The sequence below is a fragment of the Drosophila suzukii genome, chromosome 3 (assembly GCF_043229965.1).
Source record: "Drosophila suzukii chromosome 3, CBGP_Dsuzu_IsoJpt1.0, whole genome shotgun sequence".
Taxonomy (NCBI): domain Eukaryota; kingdom Metazoa; phylum Arthropoda; class Insecta; order Diptera; family Drosophilidae; genus Drosophila; species Drosophila suzukii.
Window position 1 is genome coordinate 79,942,078 of NC_092082.1, and position 21,274 is coordinate 79,963,351.

Here is a 21,274-nt window from a genome sequence, read left to right on the forward strand (position 1 = left end):
TCTCCATCTCGGGCTCCATCGAAATCTGCAGCTCCATCTGGGTCTCCATCTCGGTGCGGCTTTGCTTTGTCATTGCCGTTGGCTCGGATCTGATACGAGGCAGAAACATATGTTGGCCCCCAATCCGGCTGCTGCCCCTCTTGATTTTCGGGAGGGTATCCGTATCGACGGGGCCAGCGCCATTTGAGATTAAGTAACATGTTTTGGGGTCCGTCCGCGAGTGGCCCCGGCTCTAAACCATTTGGTTAGCCAATAAACGAAAGCTTATCTAAACAAAAAATCTTTAAATTGATCTAGCGAAACCTTTTAGCATATTTTGTGCGATTTGGCAGGCGATCAACGCACCGGCAGCCCCATTACCATGGCCCAAACCATCGAGTCGGTCGAGGTCCAGTTTTTCCGGGGCGTAAAAGAGTTGTTGTCTTAGTCGCATTGATTTTGTTTTTTTTTTAGGCAACATAGTACCAAGTCCCGATTTGCGAATCGCGATTCGCGAGAGTTGCTCTGTAGGACCGTAAGCCGCCACATTAAAAACTGCCTGGCCAAAGTCATAAACATCTGAGCTATCAAATTACAGAACGATTTGTTAGATGCCGACGATGCAAAAAAAAAGGAAGAAAAAGTCAGTAAGAGCGAGAGCAGAAAAACGCATCGAGAAAACCTCAAAGAAAAGCAGCAAAGAAAACAACGCAGTTGCTAATGGATTGCCTGGACTGCAGTGGGTTCGGGTTTGGGTTTGGGTTTGGGTTCTTCGGGCCCTGACTTGGTTTCGCTGAACTCTAATAGCTCATAGCATGAGGTAAAGCTAGACGGAGTCTCTGCACTGGGAAAAATTGATTTTGAAACTGGGGGATTCTTTGTATCATTTTACTTATCTGACCTACTGCTATTTTCTATTAAAGTAAATATGCAACTTATTGTTAAATTGAAAATATGTATCCCCAATATCATAGTACTATCATCAGATTCAAGAATAATTATATTAATAATGACTCCAAGGGATATTAATATATAATAACTTAAATTACGAAGCCATCAAATATAACACCGTTTAAAGAATCTACACTTAAATGTTTCATAAATTTCCCTCTGAAGATATAGATAGGTAGATTTCTAGAACTTTATCCTGAGAACAACGTTTTTTCCAGTACCCGGAGACTCTGAGGAGACGACGCAGCGTGTCGGCTTTTGCGGGCCGATATCTTTGTTATAAATCTGTGAGCCGAGTTCAACATGGTCCGGGGGATCCATGCTGGGTTTGTTGGTGTGGCCCACGAGGAGAGTTGGAGGCAGGAGGTCCGCGTCTCGTAAAAAGCTCGTTTGTTGCCTTTTGGCACGCGCAGAGAGCAGCTAAAGGTTAAGCTGGACAGCTTAACCTGACTCTACGGAGCATCGGAAAGCTTCCTCCGGGACCGAGTCGAAAACGAAAACGCCATCATAAACGCGATTGATGGAGGCAATTTTACAACTTTATAACAGCGTACACCCAAAGCAAACGTTCAAACTTGACTGACCGACCATAAATGTCTCGCCGAGCTGCCAAATGCCGTCCAAGACCAATCTCCAAAGCTGTCAACTCGAGCCGAGATCTTTTGGGGGTAGAGCCTTCCAAACCAAATGACATCATTTGCATGCTACCAGACGAGAGCCACAGACCCACAGAGATCCCCAGAGTCCGGGTAAAAACTCCGGCTAGAGTGAGCCATTAACAGTGCTTTACAGCTGGGAGCTCCGTTTAATTGTTGTCCGCGTTTGGGGCCAAAATCAATAGTTGTCTGTTCCGCCTGCTGCGAGCGAAAGAGCCCGCCTCGTAAATAAATTGTTTCCTAGCCTTTTTGGCCGTCTTTTCCCAGTTTATGGCTTAGACAAAAGCGGCCGTTTGGGGCTCTCTGACTTTTATGGCTACTGGTGGTGCTTGGTCACTCAAAACATCCATCCACTGCCAGTCAAAAGTCACCGCTCGCGGATGACTGACTGGAGGGCTTACGAGTATCTCACATCTCCGGTTTGTCAGGGGAAATACTTTTCAGAGCGACAAACGAGTTGCATTTCGAAATTCGAAAGAGTCTGGAAAAGTAGGGGAAAGTCCCCGGAGAGAGCGCTCTATAAGGTGTGGGGAGTTTTCAAGCTGACGTGGTGAAGAGCAACGATCGAGACATTGGCTGATCGCGAGTTGAATTCGAATCCTACTCGAAACCCAGTTTCAATGGGTTTCTGGTTGGGATCTCTTCATATTGTAGACTTCATTAAGTTACATTCTTCCATATATATTTGGTTTTTATTATTCAGCTTAAGTAAACTTGATGATCGAATCAAAAAATAAAATGATTAAAAAGTTTAAGAATTTTAAATAAGATATACATAGTCCTATTTCGGAACAGTGTTAGAATTTTTTGATTCAGTGTTCTGTAAAGTTTAGCTTATTTAGCTATACTAAATATTATCGAAAAACGTTAGATATAAAAACTTGGTACCACCACGAAGACGACCAACATCCAAAAAAATTCAATTTTATATAACCCATTAGAATCTAACTTGACATCATATTTACTTTAGGTAATTTAAAATATTTAAAATATCCTCAATGAAATATTATCTAATGCTAGTAAGTAGTAAATCATTTACCCTTTTTTTTTTAAATTCCGTGAGTAATGTCCCGTAGTCAGCAATTCACTTTCATTTAAAACAACTCTCAACGGCGCCGGCGCCGTTTGTCAATGGATCTGTCTGCGAAATATGATCGCGGATAATCAAGCCTAATCAGTGACTAACCCTAGCGTAGAACATGTATTTTCACGCCATTAAATTAGCCAAGGAATGCGGAAAATCCAAGTCCGGCGAGCAAGCGACCAGCAACTAGTTTCAAGTGGTAAATACAAAACGTGAATGCAACTGCAACTGCAAATGCAACTGCAGCGGCGACTGCAATTCACTTTGTTTAATGTGCAGTCTTTGGTTTTTGAAGAAGTTTTGCCCTCAGCTACTTACAGACAATCAGCACGAGGCCGGAGACCCCGAGTTCCCGAGTTCCCGAGTCCCGGCAGCAGCCATAATTCCTCCGCTGTTATCCAGCATTAGAATTTGTCTCTGCGGCTGCCGGCGGCTTTGCGCACGCGCCATGAACGCGGATTGGGTTTGGGTTCGGTTCGGTTTGGAATCGGGGAATGGGAAATCTAACTGAAACTAAACCGAGAATGGGCAAAATATACTGTGTAGTTTGATAGTAAAAGGGTGTATAGGATTGTAAAGAAAATCATATTTCTATTACAAGTTAAATTAAATTTTTTAACAACAAAATGTTATAAGGAGCAAGGGCTATAGAGATATTGATTCTGTTGTGTATACTTTAATGTTCTAGGTAAATTTAGAAAAATATATTCTTCTATAATTTTATTAAAAATCAAATGTTCTGTCAAACAGAAAGTTTTAGTAGAGAGTAGAGTATTTTAAACCACTTTAAAGAAAACTTGGCTTGTAATATTAGCTGAATTTTATAGAATCCATTCAAAATATTATAAAATTTTTTGAAAATATAATTCCTTTATAAGCATTCCAGCTCCAATGAAGTACCAAAAGTACCGGGTATTTCGCAGTCGATTTCCTGGACCACTTCATTTAACTTGCTCCCATTCCCAAAGTGCATTGCATGAGATGCTGGCAGCCACATCCATTCAGTTGGGCTGGCTGTTTGTTATGTGCACTCTGTCGCCGGCGGTAGAATTATGCTCAAAGTGTTAATCAGGAAATCGTTGCATGTACTCCGAACCGAACTCCTCCCCCTCGGGCTCTCGATTCGGACTTGGACTCTCTATTAACTTGGACAGTCACAGACCCTTATAATGGCGTCTGCTCCACGCGGCATTAACTTGTTGATTACCGGCGACTAGATGGAGCTACTTTTCAATTGACGCCGCAGTGAAAGTTGAGAGATGTAAAAGGAGTCATAAGCCCATTATCGGATTTATGGCCAGACTACTGTTTCGAACAACGCCCACCCCAAGAGTAATAAAGCAGCAATGATGGTGATGATCATAAATCAGGATCAGCGCGTCATGATCAAATCGAAGATTGGAGTGGGGCACAGGGGACAGCGAGTCAATTGGCCTGACAGTTTAACAGTGATCAAAACAAAACCAAAACAAGCCAAGGGGTCAAAACAAAGAAAAAAAAAGAGGCTGGGACCGCACCCAGAGATCACCAACGATCAATGGCGACACACTAAACTAGTTGAATTTCAATTAACAATAAAATTGAATCATAAATCGGACAAAGGCCACACGCAACCCGCAGCATTCAGTGACGATTGTTATGATCGGCTGCTGTCCCCCAAACCAATCGGAAAACCAAAAAAAAATAACAGATCGCTGGTGGTCCCCAAGAAAATTAAGTCAAGATAATAAACAGAGGGAAACGTTAGAAGAAATTGAATTATCAATGCGACAAGGAAAGTGGTCGAATGGCATCCAGGTTGTAACGATCGTTGGCCGCGACACCTCGACAGCGCCGCACCACCATCGACATATAAGCCACCAACCACTGGGATCCACTGGTGGATCAGATCAGATCGCCGGCCATGTGTGTGGCATACTTTAAAATGTCACATAAACTTGAACGCTGATTAGCACAACAAAGTCGGTGCATGACGACGGGAGAATTAAGGCCTATATAGCGATCGAAGACCGCTGGAGTTCGTTCTCTGGCCCGATCTACTATATAAATCAAAGAGCCGAAAGCTCTGCTCCATTGTTTACACTTTGTGCGTCACAGACATTTTGGAGGCATTAACTCATTTGATTTAAGTAGCCGGTCATCGCGGTGTTATGACAATACTTTAGTCGCTCCAGTCGTGTGGGGTCCCAAAAGGCCACCCAAAGAGGTGAAATTTCCAGGGCTTTGGACTATTGGTTTACGATAAAGACATTTGAGAATCAAAAGGTGCCGTTTCTTTTTTTGTTCTTCAAATAATTGAAAATTTATTCAAAATCTATACCGACCGCAATATGTTGAAGTATGATTAGAACACTTTTTGAATCAATATTGAATTTAAGGTACGAATGTTTTAATTAATAAAAGATAAATTTTAATCCTTGGAATCATTAATATCTTTAACTTGTTGACAAAAAAACCGGTTAAATCATTTACTGCCTTGCTCAGAAATTAAAAAAATTCGTTAAGCTCCATAACGATTAATTATGATTAAATGACAAAATTGAGACTACCAATGGATATTGATCGAATTCCTTGTTATCTTGGCAGATCTTTATTTTAATTTCGTACGACAAACTTGCATGCCCAATGAGGAAGTTTATTTCGATCACCCCAAAGCTAAACAAAGTTGGTATTAATTTTTAATTGATCAATTATGTTTTGCGGTAACAACAACAAGAGCAACCACCAAAGCAGCAGTAATAACAGCGGCAATAGAAGGAAACCGCAACTACATACAACCAGCAACTATAACCCAAAGTGGTACAGCTCAAGGAAAACATAACGCCGAACGATGCCTGTTGCTGATCATAATCGCAACGATTTAAGTGATTGCCATTCCAGCGTCTTGGATTGCGGATTGGGGTGGAGTGCGGTGCACTGGGAAAAAAAACATTTTATTAGATCTGAAAAATATCATTCTCTAGATCTTGTCTTCAAAATGTTTTAGGGATCTTTAGGCTTCCAGTTTTATGGTGTCATATGGTTTTCTTTAAGAACTTTTATGTGGTTATGAATTTCTTATAATTTCATGATATAAATAAAATTCTTAGGACCTTGCCTTATTAATAGATAATATGATAAACTTAAAATGAATCACATTTTTGATGGTTTTCATATTCCAATATATAACATACAATTTTAAATATTTGAATTTAGAACCCTTACTCAGCAGTTCAAGACGAAATTTACTATTTTAAATTTGTTAACCATTGCTAAGATCAACTCATTTTCTAACTTCCACAACACTTACCCTATTTCAAGACTTTTTTCCCAGTGTATGGGGCCGTGAAGTGGGTGGAGTCGCAGTCTCCGTCTGGCTAGACTCGAAAGCCAACGGTTAATGCCAAAACAAGCACCACCGCGGCATCGGGAAAATAAGGCAAGAAGCGGCCCAAGATCGTGCCTGCACCTGTTGCACCTTGGCTGCCTTTTGGTGAGGGTCGCCTTATGATCACTGATCGCTGATCGGAGATCGGTGGTGTGAAAAGGCATTTGTTGTTTGGCCGCCGCTAACGCCGATGATGATGTTAATGATGATGATACCGAAATGATCACGATCGAGAGAGTGCTGAACGCAAATAGGCGGAGTTTTAATTTAATTAAAAGTTATTAGCAGGCAGCCAGTGGGGTTTTCCATGATGGGGGAATCTCCTTGGTAAAACGACCATTAATGATCACTTTAGTAGCTGGCAATTGGCCCTAGATATATGGCAAACCATTTTGAGATCACCCCATTTTTCGGGGGTAATTGGCGGTCCAATGATCGGCGGACCTTATTGATCAGTAACTGATCGCCGGCTGATGAGCTGAGCGACATGTGTTAGATGGTTGGACAACTCATTTGGCCGTTTTAGCCATTGCAAATGCCAGACACGTACGAGCCTCGAACATGGCGATCAACACCGGGCAAAACGATGATCGGTGATCACATGATCGACTTGATCAGCATCTCTCACATATCGCAGATCGCCTGATTAATTTGTGGCGCTGGCCTGGCCTGCCTGCCTGTTGTTTACGGCCATGCTAGAAAATTGTTTCAATTAATTTAGTGATTAATCCCAGTACGTGATCGGTGTAACAAAGCCGGCAGCCTGTGGAAACTGAGCATCTGGGTCGTAAAACGCAGATTAAGTGCACCCAAGTGGCGTGGCTTATAACTCATTCAAGACGCCAGAGAATCCAGAGGAATCGTAAACCAAATTGCTTCTCCGGCCTATGAAGATGACCCAATTTCCTTTTGCTGGGCCATAAAATCAAACTTAATTTGGTGTTAATGCGGCTCGGTCACAAAAGGCGCTGATTTTGAATGCCCCTGGAATGGCCATAAACGGTCATTGAGGAAATTATAAACGCATAAACCTGCAAGCAAAAACTACAAAAATCCAGAAAGAAGAAAAAAAAGAGTCGCATGCCAGGATCTCAGGTGCAGACGCTGTCTCATGCATATGCATTTGATTTATTAACCTTTCATAGCCATTCGTGTCGACAACAACGGCCGGCTATGCAAAATTAATGCGCATTGAAACGCCAAACATGCAAAGCCACCAATCCACCGATCCACCGGCACACCACCACGACCATATATCCACCAGATTCCGATTCGGATTCAGATTCCAGGTCCCCGCCATCCAGCCAGCGATCCTTTCATGTGCCTCGACATGTGTTTGATGCCAAAAACAGCGACGTTCGCCGAAATCTGGGGCTGCCGGAGCAGTGGTTCTTAAAAAACCACCGCGAAAACCACCGAAACCACCAACCACACACCACGCAACCACCGCTCGGCGGTTGGTACAGTTATGTCAGCGACGTTTTTGGAAGGCCTGCCCAAATGCCAGACAAACTGGCACTGGCACGCAGCTCCAAAAGATTTCCCCGTTTCTACCCCTGCAGTTTATTTTCTTTTTTGACAGTGGCGGGTAAGTGGGGTTCCAGGGGGTCCACGGGGGAACAAGGGGTCAGGGGAGTCAGGGAGGCCAAGATCAAATACGGTAGCCTTTTGCGGAATGGATCGCAAATCGGCGGTTCGACCGACAACCGACAACAATAAATTTGCGTGCCAACACTTTTGAGTACACTTTGAGCCGGAAGGGGTATAAAAGATTTTTGAATAAGCTGATCTTAAAATTGAGGATAAAATATAAAAACATTTATATACTTTATACTACAAGGATTTACGTCTATACTGCCTATTATAAATGATTTGAATAAAAAAAGAACAAGTAAACTAAGAAAATAAATAATCTTTAATGAACCATGATATTACCTTGTATTTTGCTAGAATTCATAAAAAAAGTCTATTATAAAGGCCATATCTCTATAAAAATAAATGTGTAATTTATAGCTTACATCAGGTACCTGAAAATTGTTTAATATTTCTAGTAATAGAACTGTGTGAAAATTAAAATAAATTTATTCTCTTATTCCTTTAACAATGTTTTCCTTAGAGTATAAGCTCTTCGTTTCCTAATTTGTTGGCCATTACCTTAACTGACTTATGCGAACGCATTTGCATTGTGTGTAACCTGCCCGACATACTTGTATGTCCGTGTACTGCCATGCTTTTGGTCCATGTAAGCAACGCCGGCGTGTGTGGGAAATATTTGTTGAGCCATCGAGCCATCGGTCCATCGGTCCATGGCCAGTAGCAGCAGGCACCTCCGATCTCGAGTCCCAGGGTCCCAGTTCCTTCGGCCGCCCCTTCAGCTATCCCAGGTGCAGTTATGATTTATGCGATACTCCTTCTCCGCCTCCTGCTCAACGGTTTGAGGTGAGGCCCCGGTGTTTCCAACGGCGTAAATTATATCGGGCTTAGCATAAATCGTCAATTACAGCACATGATTATTATTAGGGATTATGGGGACCAGGACGGGCTAAGAAAAAAAATAAAACCAGGGAATATATAAAAAGGCCACGCCCGCACGCCAAGCCCAATCCGGCCGAAAGGTCTGTTTAAACGCACTTTTAAGCGCCAGTTTTAGCCGCCTCAACCCATTTTGCCCCCCTCCCCAAAAAGCCAGCTTTAAATTATGGCCTAGACCGCGACGGAGGCTAAGGCCCTTTGGTAAGAAGAAAAAAAAAACAAAAATGGGCAGATAAAACCACTTTAAGGCCAGCATTTTGAACAGTAGCCAAGGAACAGCGAAGATCGTGTTGCCTGGGATAGGAGGGATATCTAATATAATTAATACACCTTTCATTAGATTCGCCGACTCGAATCGAGATTTCTGGTGGTTTGCTTTCTGTACAGGGGTTTCGTTTCGGGCCTCGTGTTAAAAGCAAGATATCAGCGGTCCTGAGCCTAAGCTGATTTACCATAGATACAAAGATACATCATCCACCCGGCACAATATAAATCAATCAAGAGCATACAAGTTCATTGACAGCTCGCACAGCTTGCCGAGCCCCAAGCTCTGCTGTCCCGATGGTAACAATTTCCAGCCCCACATGATCCATGATCCCCAGTTCGGCTCTGGGATACCAGAGCATGGTATCTCTCTGGCAGGCCAACTGGCCAACCAGAAAGAAAAAAGCCAACGACCAACAGCCAACCGCCTGTCAAATTGCCGGACCACATTGTAAGTTATGATTAGCTCACGCGCTTAAAGATTTAAGACCGGAAATGACGTGCAGGCAAGGTGGAGCCAATAATTCAAATTCGAATCTCCAATAGTTTTTGAGTGATTGGAAATGTGATTTGGGCTCTCTGTTTCTCTGTTTTCCGTCTGTCTCGAGGGTTATTGCATTTTCATTTATTTATTTATTTTCGTTACTCGCCTGCTCTTGTGGCAAATGCAAACACACCCGCATAATTTCGCCTGCTAGCAGCCCACTCGCAATGGGATGATGCCAAATTGCCACGCATAGTTTATGCATAAATTATCGACTTCATCTATGGAATTGGTCTGGTTTGGAAGCGGGTTTTCGGATCTATAGCAAAGGTGAACCTACTTTGTTTGTGCCAAGAGCAGACTAGATTTTTGATTATATGGTTAAACAAAAAAATATATTGCCTTGACTAAAAGATATAAATAAAATGTTATAAGAATGTATTTTAATTTTTTTTTTATATTTTTCCTCATTTAATAAGTCACAATTTGACCATTTTAAATATATTGTATCCAATGACAGCATTAAAGCCCATCTTCTTTACCTATTGCACTTCAGTTACCTTAAGTTTTTTTCGTGTTTTTTTTTTGGTCTTTAATTTGCTGGTCGAAAAAGTTTCTCATTGGCATATTTCGCATATAATTGGCTATAAAAATTCATGTTAATGTGCAATTAATCATATTAGCAATTAACTTTATGCTGTTTGGCTGCTCTGCACGAGATCTCTGCGAGATGGTTGCAGATCGTGTCGCCCAACTCGGCCCGGCAGATCGTGTCTCCAAAAGCCGGTCCCCATTTCCCATTTCCCAGATTCCCAGAGCCAATGGCCAAAGGCGAGAGCCAGCGTTCCAGACTTTGAGCCAATTTTCCAATATTTATTTCTATGTTCGAAACGCTAACAACTTGCGTTTCGTTCTGGCCAAATTGAAAAGCCATACGGAAGCTGAGAATCGGCAGCCCGAGGAGTTTGGGAGTCGGCGGCCAGGAGGATTGCCCAGGAGTGCATAAAATTTAAGTATTATGACCATACACTGGCTGGTGGTGGCCGTCTTTAACCCGAGTTTCCCTGGTCTTTGGTTTTACGAGGTTGTTAACTGTTGAAACTATGCTAACCACTCATGGGGATCCTCCCATTCCGGGCAGCAACATCAATTAATCAGTCAGGCGTAACGCCATTTGGCACAGAGCGGGTCTCTCTCACTCCACAATTGATGGCCAATAATCGTTAATTGTTTTCGATTTTCAGCCAAAATCCCCTAGAAGTCCATTGTTTGGTTAACCCTTTTTGGGGTCTCCATAGAGACAAACGCTAAACGATGCCCATTGTCTTTGGAGCTCACAGCGTGTGTTCTTTGATGCTATTTCTACTCAAGTGTCATTCATTAGGGAGGCTTTCTTCCATCTTGGCTACCGGTTCGGCCTTTGGCTATTTGGCATTTGCCATAAGTAGCCCATAATTAATAACTGCTAACTTACTTAGCGTGGTATTGTACACACTAATGAATCCCATTCCGAATTTTCCACCTCTTTCGAAGCGTGAAGAAAGCCTAAGGTTGCTTAAAATTAGTTTTAAATTGATAACTATTTGTTAATGTTGGTTTGATAACTGGTATCGATTGGAAATTTTTTTTAATATATTATGGTCATCAAAAAATTTGAATAATTTGCAAAACAATCAATTTTGAAAAACTAAAGTAATTTCTTTCAAAATAATATTTCAATATTGTCAAAACTAGAATTGTATTATAAGGTATAGCTATCATATAATGGATTTGACATTAATAGAGATATTGTATTAATGGTGTTATAAGGGATCATTGGTACAGTTCCCAAGTGTTCACTACCCTCATAATGATATTCATGAAATTTTTCAGTGCGCTCGAAAATATGCAACACTTTGTGGTGGTCGACCCTCGTTGAGATATTTCTTTCGACTCAATTGAACGAATTTAGAACGAGCGCGGTCTCCGCACTCAATTACATTTCACTTTCCAAGGGAAGGCCGCCACCACCACCGCCACTCAGATACACACATGTGTATCCCCTAGCCCCTATACCATACCATCCATACATATCCCCGTTTTTCGACCCTTCCTCTCTTTCGGCTGGGATTATACAATGTGTGGCTGGCGTTCCGTTCAATTTTGTGTGTTTTCTGTATTTGTTTATGCGGCCGCCGCGAAAATACATTGCAGAGATGTGTTCTCCAGCAGAATGTTGTGATGGGGGAATATGAATTCGTTTCATTTGTTCCCTCATTTAATTGAAGAGATTTATTTCGCAGAGCTGGCTCGGTTCGGCTCGATGTTCTGTTCAGTTGCGATCGGACTGCGTGCCGTTACAGTTAGAAAATCGGAGGAAAATCGACATCGATCGATCGAATATATTATCAATAATTATGTTTAATAATTATTGCAGGCAGTACGGTATACTGTAGAAACACATTTGGAACCAAGACCAAAGAGGCGAAGAGTGAGACAGAGTCAAGTGTGCAACAGTTTCTCCTTCTGTTTAAGTGCCCAAGTGCCATATAAATACGTACTAAAACATTTGAAGAATTTTAAGTGGAAACATTCTCGAATTCTGTGAACTTTCTCAATTGTGTTTTTGGTGAAACATTTACAATTTAAACGAAGGCGAGAGAATTTCCTACGCAGAGGCAAAGACACTTTGGATATTTGGCTATTTGGCAAGAAGCTTTTTGTTTTGGAGCAACGCACATTGTGAGGTAAGTCTTTAAAAATATATATGCTTTGGCTACTATACGTATTGCAACGCTTTGGTTTATTTTGCTTTTTTGCGTAATTGCGCAAATCATTTGTTTGGTCTACTTTTTGATTGACCGCGCACAGCAATTTGACTTTTCACCCAAAGGCCAAAATGTGTAAAAAGTGCTGTGGTCCCATGTTGGTGAACCAAAGCAATTTGTGTCGTTTATCTCGCTGTGTATGTGGTCAATCGTTCAATTATCTGTTCTCTGACTACCCCATAACACAGTGAATATGGCCAGTTCGGGATTTGAGAGCCCCATAGAATACGTTTTTTATTTAGTTCGGTTCTGTTATGGTTCATGCTCAAATTGAAAGCACTTTTCCACAGCGTTCCCATTCTAATTTATATTTATTTATTTGCTTTTACAACCTAACCGAGCTGAGAACATATTTCAAATTCATAATTTAGTTTTCTGTTCTGTTCTGTTTTTTTTTTGTTTCTCAGCTTGACTTAGGGAATGGGTTTTTGTTTATTAACCAGCAGCATCTAGATTCTAGAGGGAACATGCAATATTTTCTAGCCGCGTAAACAAACATTTCAACTTGTCTGCTCTTTGTCCGACTTGCTCTATATCTGTGTGTATATGGCTATAGCTATTTGTATATATTTATCGGGTATCTGTTTTGTCGGTCGGGAAGCTTTACGATGCCATCTTCTCACTGTCTCGACTTCTGTTCCGCTGCCTTTGGCAATCACTCAATTTGCTCCCCGACGATCGTCGTTCCTTACTTTTCTCCTCTCTGGTCGGCAATCGTATTTATGAATGATAATTAGGTTTGTTTAGCTGATTGTGGGGCCAATTCCTGATATTCTCTCATTCCAGGTGGGAAAACCCAATAGCATCGGAATGATCTTTTGATCTTTAGTGATAATGAAGTGAATCATTACCAAAAACATTAAATAATTGAGTTCGTGTGAAAACAAAATATTATAAACACTTAAGTGCAGTTTAATGGCTCAAAATATTTCTAGTTTCTATAATATTGGAATTTATAATTTTTTTTTATCATTAAATTTTTTCATTTTATTATAATTATTTCCGTTTTTATAAGATTCGATCACAAAATTTTAGTTTACTCTAGATTCTTAAAATATTTATTCTATTTTAATGGTTTTGCTCTTAAGTCATTCCAAATGTTTGTATTCATTAGTAGAGGATAAACAAAGTAATATAAACTTTCTCAAGAGTGATTCCATATCTTTTCTTGAATTCATTTTTTTCAAGAAATGTTTCTTATTAATTTAAAACCATTTTATATACTGTATAAAATTTGTTCTTATAAAATATGATTCATAGAGTGCAGAGCCTTCCCTTGCAGCAAAAGATATACATAGCATGCACTTCTTATCCGAAAAAAGAAAGGACGGTTGACTAAGTATAATTTCCAAAAAAAAACTTGGGTGACATGACTCAAAAATGACTTAAAGGTTTTGATTGATACAAATTGTATATATTCATAGAGTTCAAAGCCTTCCTTTGCAGCAAAAGATATACATAGCATGCACTTCTTATCCAAAAAAAGAAAGGACGGTTGACTAAGTATAATTTTAAAAAAAACTTGGGTGACATGACTCAAAAAAGACTTAATGTTTTTGATTGACATAAATTGTATATATAATTTTGTAAATTTCAATTCATTCGAATTTGATTCGAAGAACAGATTAGGGTCGTGGTAAAGTTTTCAAAAACATTTCTTCTGCAATTGGAAAATCCTTAGCTTCGCTCTTTGATAAGGTCGGTTTCGTACACTCAACCTCTTGCTCCGTCTGCTTCTTTTCGTTTCCCCCATGGGATCCAACCTTCTCGCTGTCACGTACTGAGTGGCATATGGTGGATGGATGGATGGATGGATGGACGAATGGATAGATTGGGTGGCTGGAACCTGCCGACGAACCGTGCGAAATAACAGACTCGTGCCGGTCTCCACTTGGTATCGTATAAGCGGAATAAACTGCGAGGTGGCGGGGTTACCAAGTGCGTCACTTGGGGTGAACCCGTGCGAGTGTAATGGATCCCAAGTGACCGCCGGTTCAGTTCGACAGGAGGTGTACGTTGTTTGTATACTTTGCAAACACTTTCCGCACCCTGTTTGTTTATTTTCGATTATTTCGGACTGCACAGGAAATATACTAAAATGTGCGGTCGTTTTTCGATGGAGGTGAAGGTCAATTCACCGTAGGGGGATAGGAAAAACTATTCCATGTATTTTTGGCAGTTTCCGATTTGGCGGATGGCTTCCTGGAAGTCAGAATTTTGGATAACCCCATCATCATACCGTCGACGTCGATTTCGACTTCCCCTCGAGAGCCGACGACAATGTCTGTGCAACACATGTGGCACGATCTTAGGTAGATGTGTATATGGCTGGTGCTGATGATGTGCCCACATGTTGCAGTCAACAATAGAGCACCAAATGCAAACCGAAACAATATTTGCCCTTGTCTCCGACTCTGACTGTAGGCGTGGCCCTGGGGGCGGGAGAACAGAGACAACACAACTCAGTAGTCTCTTTGGCCGTTATTTTTGTTGCTTATAATTCCTTTAATTTTTTGTCCGCCAGATGTGGGCTGAATGGGACTGGAAAGATCACCAGAACAGCGAGAGAAACTGTGTCTGTTTTAATTAAAGATGAGAGAAATACTCGGGGAAAATGAGAGCTATAGAGATACAGAGGGAGCATATGTGAAAAATTAAGGCTGCCGTTGAAAGCGAAAAGATGCGGGACGCTAATGGCAACGACCAACAAAACAGATCCACAACAAGAATGGGAACGCGACTTTTTCCATTTGGTGACTATAGAATACTTGACGAGTCGATGTTCTGAACTCGTTCTTACAGTTTTTAAGCTTATACTTAAGTTTTAAAAATTTGCAACTTTTTTTTGTAAAAAAAATATATTTCTTAAAAACGAAAAGTAAAAGGTCATGATGGTATAAATTAATAATTTATTTTTTGTAGTTAAAAAAAATTCAAATTATAAAAAAAGCACAAAAAAATTCAAATATCAGAACTGAAACTAAGAAATGAACTGCATTACCTCAACTTACATTGGATTCTAAATTTCTTCAGAAAATTAATCAGTTACTTAAGCAATTACGATATGTTCTTAAGACTTATTTTGCCTTTTATATTGTACCAAAATTCGTATATACCTATCCACTCAAAAAATACAGGGTATTAGGCATTGGAAGTATAACGGTCAAAGTGGAAGCGACTCGAGGGCCTACTAAATTGAGTCGTTCTTCCCCGACGCCGGCGCATTGGGTAGGACTTTTATGTGGGAGAGATGAGATAGTGAAAGAGAGAAGGGCGATCCGGGGAGAGAAAGAGAGAGTGTCGGAGAAATAAGAGAGAGGGAGATCATGTGCGATCACTGGGAATCGGAATTGGCATTGGGCATATTCAGTACATCGGACTACCCAGACCAATTTGGAACAGTTTTCGTTCAGCTCCGTGAAAATTCACAAATCGCTAAAAGTCGGAAGGTATTTTCTCAACCCCTCCAGAGAAAGGGAGCAACGTGAGTGAAGAGTGGAAGAGTTGTGCAAAAAATAGAATGGAACATTAAACAGAACGACTTTTGAGGGCGCTCTTCTTATATATATAGACCCCATCGTCAAGTAAACCGACAACAAGTTGAAAAGAGTTTCCTCTCGCCAAAAAGGTAAACGTCAGGACAGGTCGTAATTTTACGGCGATATTAAAAGAGTGCCAGCCGAAAAATCTTTATGTGCCCACGGCTATAAAGCTATTTTCAAAATCGATAAAACATGCAACGCGTAAAAGATGAAAAACCTCAGTATTTCTTGTTGTATTTGCCGCACATTCTGAGCTCATTCCTCTGGACCATTTTTAATTTATGGCACGCGCTGGACAAAAATCAGAAACCGGGTATACGAGAAATGTTGAACAAGTTACCGGAAATGTGCGCGACATTTTAATTAAGCTCGCCAAATGGAAATGGCCTTTAATCGAGTCAAGACCAAAAAGAATCTCTGCAAAGCGTCTGGAAAGTTAATACACAAAAAGTGCCTATAAACAAAATGGAAAGGAAATTCCTTGAGTCAAAGAAACTAAGCGGATGCATCGTTTACACTTCCTTTTCCACAATCATTTTTTCACTTGTTTTTAAGATTTTAGAAATATTTTCGAGTAATATACTCAACGGATGTGATCATAAATCTAATCGTATGCATTCTTCCAGGTGTTGCAGTCACATCAAACACGATCCAGAGAATCCACCCTCCATCCAAGCTGCCGAATGATCTATGGAATCTGCGATCATCCACGCCCACGAGTGGAGCTCTTTTGGTGACAAGATGGCTGCCATAAATCCATCAACTCACTGAGAATATCACACACAACCACCCCTCCCCCACCAATAATTATAAAAGCCGGGCGGCATTGTTTTTGGTGGAAAGTATTTCCGTTACACCAACAAGATATTGTGATCATCAAGAGGATCATCATCATCATCATCGGCATCCGATTGCAATCGTAAGAGGAGTGTAGGAGTGGATCACTTCAAAGGCACACATGTTGCACTAAAGAGGCAACTGTAGTTGTTTCCATTATAAATTAGAAACTAGAAGATCACCGATCTTCTTCCGGCGCAAGCGAAAAAGGGAGAGCAGTCCATGTAGAGCGGAGTACTCTAAAGTGGATTTCCGGTGACTAAAAAACCAACAGCACATGCGACAAACTCCAGCAAGGGAGTTGCAGTTGCAGTTGGAGTTGCTGCTGCAGTTGCTGTTGCACTTTTGAGGGTGCTGCCTGCCCTTTTTTTCTTCTGGCAAGAGTTACAAAAATAAATATCCTAAAAATGGCTGCTGCCTGGAGTTGGCGAGTCAGTCCGTTGACGATCACAATGAAGAGCGGATCGCTGGGTATATTGCTGCTGGTGCCTTTAATTTTACAGCCATCGTTGCAAGTTGAAGGACGTCGCCATGTGGCCAGCAGTCAGGAGCTGTCCAAAGATAGTTTGGCAGCCAGGCAAAACAGAACTGTAGCGAATAATGTTACCAATCAAACCAATCAATCTATTGCGGATCTAGACGATGGCGGTGCGGATGATGATGATGTTAAGGCTGAGCTCCCGGAAAGTGGCACTTCAATGCCTTATTGGCGGAACCCCAAGAAGATGAGTAAGCTGCACTTGCGACCCTCCGGCTCTCTGGTCACCTTCAATTGCCATGCCCTGGGCAGTCCGGAACCCAATATTACGTGGTATCGCAATGGAACCGTGGAACCCTTCACCCGTGCCTATGGAACCATCAAGCGGAATCGTTGGACCTTAACCATGGAGGATCTGGTGCCAGGTGATGGTGGCAACTACACCTGCAAGGTATGCAATTCCTTGAACTGCATTCGTTACACATCCCAGCTAATAGTCAGCGATCGGGTGAATCATAAACCCATCCTAATGACCGGTCCCATGAATCTCACACTCGAAATTACCGAGAGTGGCAGCATGGACTGCAAGTATCTGTCGGATTTAACCAGCAAAAAGGCCTGGATCTTTGTGCCCTGCAAGGGGAATACCAACTGTTCCAACAATCGATCGATCGTTGCCGAGGATCTGGACAGGCTGGACTTTGTGAATGTGACGATGGAGGATGAGGGCTGGTACACCTGCGTGGAGAGCAACAGTCTGGGCCAATCCAATAGTACCGCCTATTTGCAAGTGGTGCGAAGTCGTACAGATATGCAGCCCGGTGTGGCCAGTGCCACTTTAAATTCGGCCAGCTTTATGTACATCTTCGTTTTTGGTGTATGCATTCTCATCCTCATGACCGCCTTGTTTGTCTGCTATGCTATGCGAAAAATGAAGCATGAAAAGGTGCTGAAACAGCGCATAGAGACTGTACATCAATGGACCAAAAAGGTGATCATCTTTAAGCCTGAGGGTGGCGGAGATTCCAGTGGTTCCATGGACACCATGATCATGCCGGTGGTGAGGATACAGAAGCAGCGCACCACTGTCCTTCAAAATGGCAACGAGCCGGCTCCCTTTAATGAGTACGAATTCCCACTGGACTCGAACTGGGAACTGCCCAGGAATCATCTCGTTTTGGGCGCCACCTTGGGTGAAGGAGCTTTTGGGCGCGTGGTTATGGCGGAGGTCAACAATGCCATTGTGGCGGTGAAAATGGTCAAGGAGGGCCACACGGATGACGACATTGCCAGTTTGGTGAGGGAAATGGAAGTGATGAAGATCATTGGACGTCACATTAATATTATCAACCTGTTGGGTTGCTGCAGTCAAAGTGGACCACTATATGTGATTGTTGAATACGCACCTCATGGCAATCTAAAGGACTTTCTGTACAAAAATCGACCCTTTGGCAGGGATATGGATAGGGATAGTTCACAGCCGCCTCCATCGCCGCCGGCTCATATGATCACCGAAAAGGATCTGATCAAGTTTGCCCACCAAATTGCCAGAGGAATGGATTACCTGGCCTCGCGACGATGCATCCATCGAGATTTGGCTGCCCGGAACGTCCTTGTCAGCGATGATTATGTATTAAAGATAGCCGATTTTGGCTTGGCAAGGGATATCCAGAGCACGGAATACTACAGGAAGAACACGAATGGCAGGTTACCGATCAAATGGATGGCCCCCGAATCGCTGCAGGAGAAATTCTACGATTCGAAGAGCGATGTCTGGTCATATGGCATTCTGCTGTGGGAAATCATGACATATGGACAGCAACCGTATCCCACAATCATGTCCGCGGAGGAGCTCTACACCTATCTGATGTCGGGGCAGCGGATGGAGAAGCCAGCCAAGTGCTCCATGAACATCTACATACTCATGCGACAGTGCTGGCACTTCAATGCCGATGATCGGCCACCCTTCACGGAAATCGTAGAGTATATGGACAAGCTGCTGCAGACGAAGGAGGATTATCTGGATGTGGATATTGCCAATCTGGACACGCCGCCCTCGACAAGTGATGAGGAAGAAGAGGAAACGGACAACCTGCAAAAGTGGTGTAATTACTGAACGAAACCTACCAAAGGATCCCGGGAAAAGATCAGATTGTCAAAAAGAGATTATTTAGAAAGGGTTCAAATGTCTATTTAACCATTTAAGCGGAGTCCTACAAAATCTTTGAAAGATCTAAGTTTACCAAGAAAAGTATCATAAAATCCTAGGACTTGTCTTTAGGTAACTCCTTCGAAAAAAAAACTATCTAAGCTCGAATTTATGTATATAGCTCTGATATAAGTCTGTATATCTTTTGAACATTTTACCAAAATTGCACCAAAGGCGTAAAACCAAAAACTAGCAGCAGCTCGAATTTATCCCCACTTTAGCTGTTATTTTAAGTATATTATAGGACATATCTTAGAAACTAGTATGATTACTAATAAGCTATGATTAAGATTCGGTTGTATTTCTGTTGTATTTCTGATTGTACTGATCTTTGTAGTATTCGCAGTTTTATACTCGCTAAATTATACTCGTAGCCCATAAGCACAACAATGTTCTATCTTAGAGTTAGTTGCATGCCTGCAGTGCCTTGCCTTATGAAACAATAAATGTTGTACACGAACTTGTATTCGAAAATATAATCATAAACATGAGCATAACCATAACCAACCATAGCCGAAGAGAGCCGACGACGAGAGATCATGACGTCTCAATTTGAAAATCTGTGAAAAAAATAACACTCGATTTGAGGCGCACGAGGCACGCGCGTCACTAAACGAAAAATGATGAATGGAAAGGCCTGCGGTCCACTCTGTTGTTTTTTTTTTCTTCCTCTTAAATATAGGTATTTCTTTTTTATTTTTATTTTTTTCAGCTCCGAACCGCCGCCGAGGTGTGAGGGGATTAAGGGGCTGGGGTTGGGGTTGGGGATCTCTGGGGTTGGGGTCGCAGCGGCGTTGGCGGCTCGTTTGTTGACGCGCTAAATGCCAAGAGCGTCGGCGATGCAATTAGACGATAATACAAGGCCCGCAATGGGAGAAGAAAAATAAGTTTATAAAGTATTGTAATTGCGGGAGATTTGTGGAGTGTCCGATTTTTGGGGACGTCGGGGTTCCAGGGGTATTAGCAATGATCAGAGTCTGCCAGGGGCCAAAAGTTGGCCGACTTAGATCTGTGGGCCGTCGTGGTCCCAGCGATCTTGCAACATTGTGTGTGATACTCGCGAGATATATGGGCATTGGGGCAAATTTAAATTAAAACTTGTGTCTTGATTATGAGCCGGTCTAAACCAGAGATCAGCGGTAATTGCCATGACTTAATGTGGGTGTGGAAGCCAACAGAAGTCTAAATTGATATTGGCTGGCGTACTTATTCATCGTTTAACCTGTTGTGAAGCCTAGATAAACGTATTTTTATTGAATATGAATTTAATTAAGTGAATATTAAGTGGTTTAAGTGAATATTCAATTTATTATTTTTATATGAAATTAAATCTTTGAAACGTATCGCAAGTATTATTAAAAGCATCATCATTATATAAACAATAATTATTAAATATTTATTTGTTTCTCATGAGTTATCATTTCTTGAACACAATTTCTTCGCTTTTGGTAATAGACACTTCTGAAAGCATGTTTTATTCTTTGCCTAATGCCCCTTTCATCTCATTGTTCTGACACCTAATAAATTCTGGAAGCTAACACTACCGTATTAAATTGTCTAATATTTTCCATTGCCTATTCCATCATGGACTGCCTTTTGTTTTTATGATTTTGTATTTTTCAGTGACCCACTGGATTATACGACGACATTTATATCGCTTTCCTTGCGTGGCCATCATTAATTAGGCGGCATTACCCGTAGAGGATCGCCAACGCATCTGATAATATGATGATGACGAGCGGCCTAGTCCAATGATTAATCTCAATATCTTTTTGTCTAAGGCACACGCTAAACTGCATTTTCGATAATTTATCAATTCGATTTTTTTTTTTTTTCATTTTGAGGGGCCCTAAAATTGTTTTGTCTGTTTATTAATTAGGGCCCCTCCAGCGGTGCGAGTGGGCGTGGTGCGATGAGCGGCTGTCTCCTCCTAATGATCGGAAGTTTGACACGTGTCTGGTGGGGATTAAAGCGTGGGCTGCCTGTTTTTTTTTTACTGACCACAAGCGACGTGGGCCGCGGAGACCCCTGCAATTATTGCGTGAATATGTTAATTGAAATTTGTTCATGGAGCCATGAAAAAC

At 41.6% G+C, this 21,274-nt stretch overlaps 1 protein-coding gene across 4 annotated transcripts; it reads left to right on the top strand.

The window, feature by feature from the left end:
* Positions 1–11,619: 11,619 nt before the first annotated feature.
* On the top strand, positions 11,620–19,650 carry htl (heartless). 4 transcript variants are annotated; one of them, XM_065865841.2, is made up of 2 exons: positions 11,620–12,043; positions 16,293–19,650. In XM_065865841.2, exon 2 carries the CDS (start codon positions 16,911–16,913, stop codon positions 19,095–19,097), a length of 2,187 nt encoding a protein of 728 aa, XP_065721913.2. In that variant the 5' UTR covers positions 11,620–12,043; positions 16,293–16,910; the 3' UTR covers positions 19,098–19,650. The 4 variants fall into 4 exon arrangements, with proteins under 4 accessions (XP_065721913.2, XP_016936527.4, XP_016936528.4 ...); XM_017081038.4 differs by lacking the exon at positions 11,620–12,043 and adding an exon at positions 15,499–15,752; XM_017081039.4 differs by lacking the exon at positions 11,620–12,043 and adding an exon at positions 15,503–15,608.
* The last annotated feature ends 1,624 nt before the right edge of the window (positions 19,651–21,274 follow it).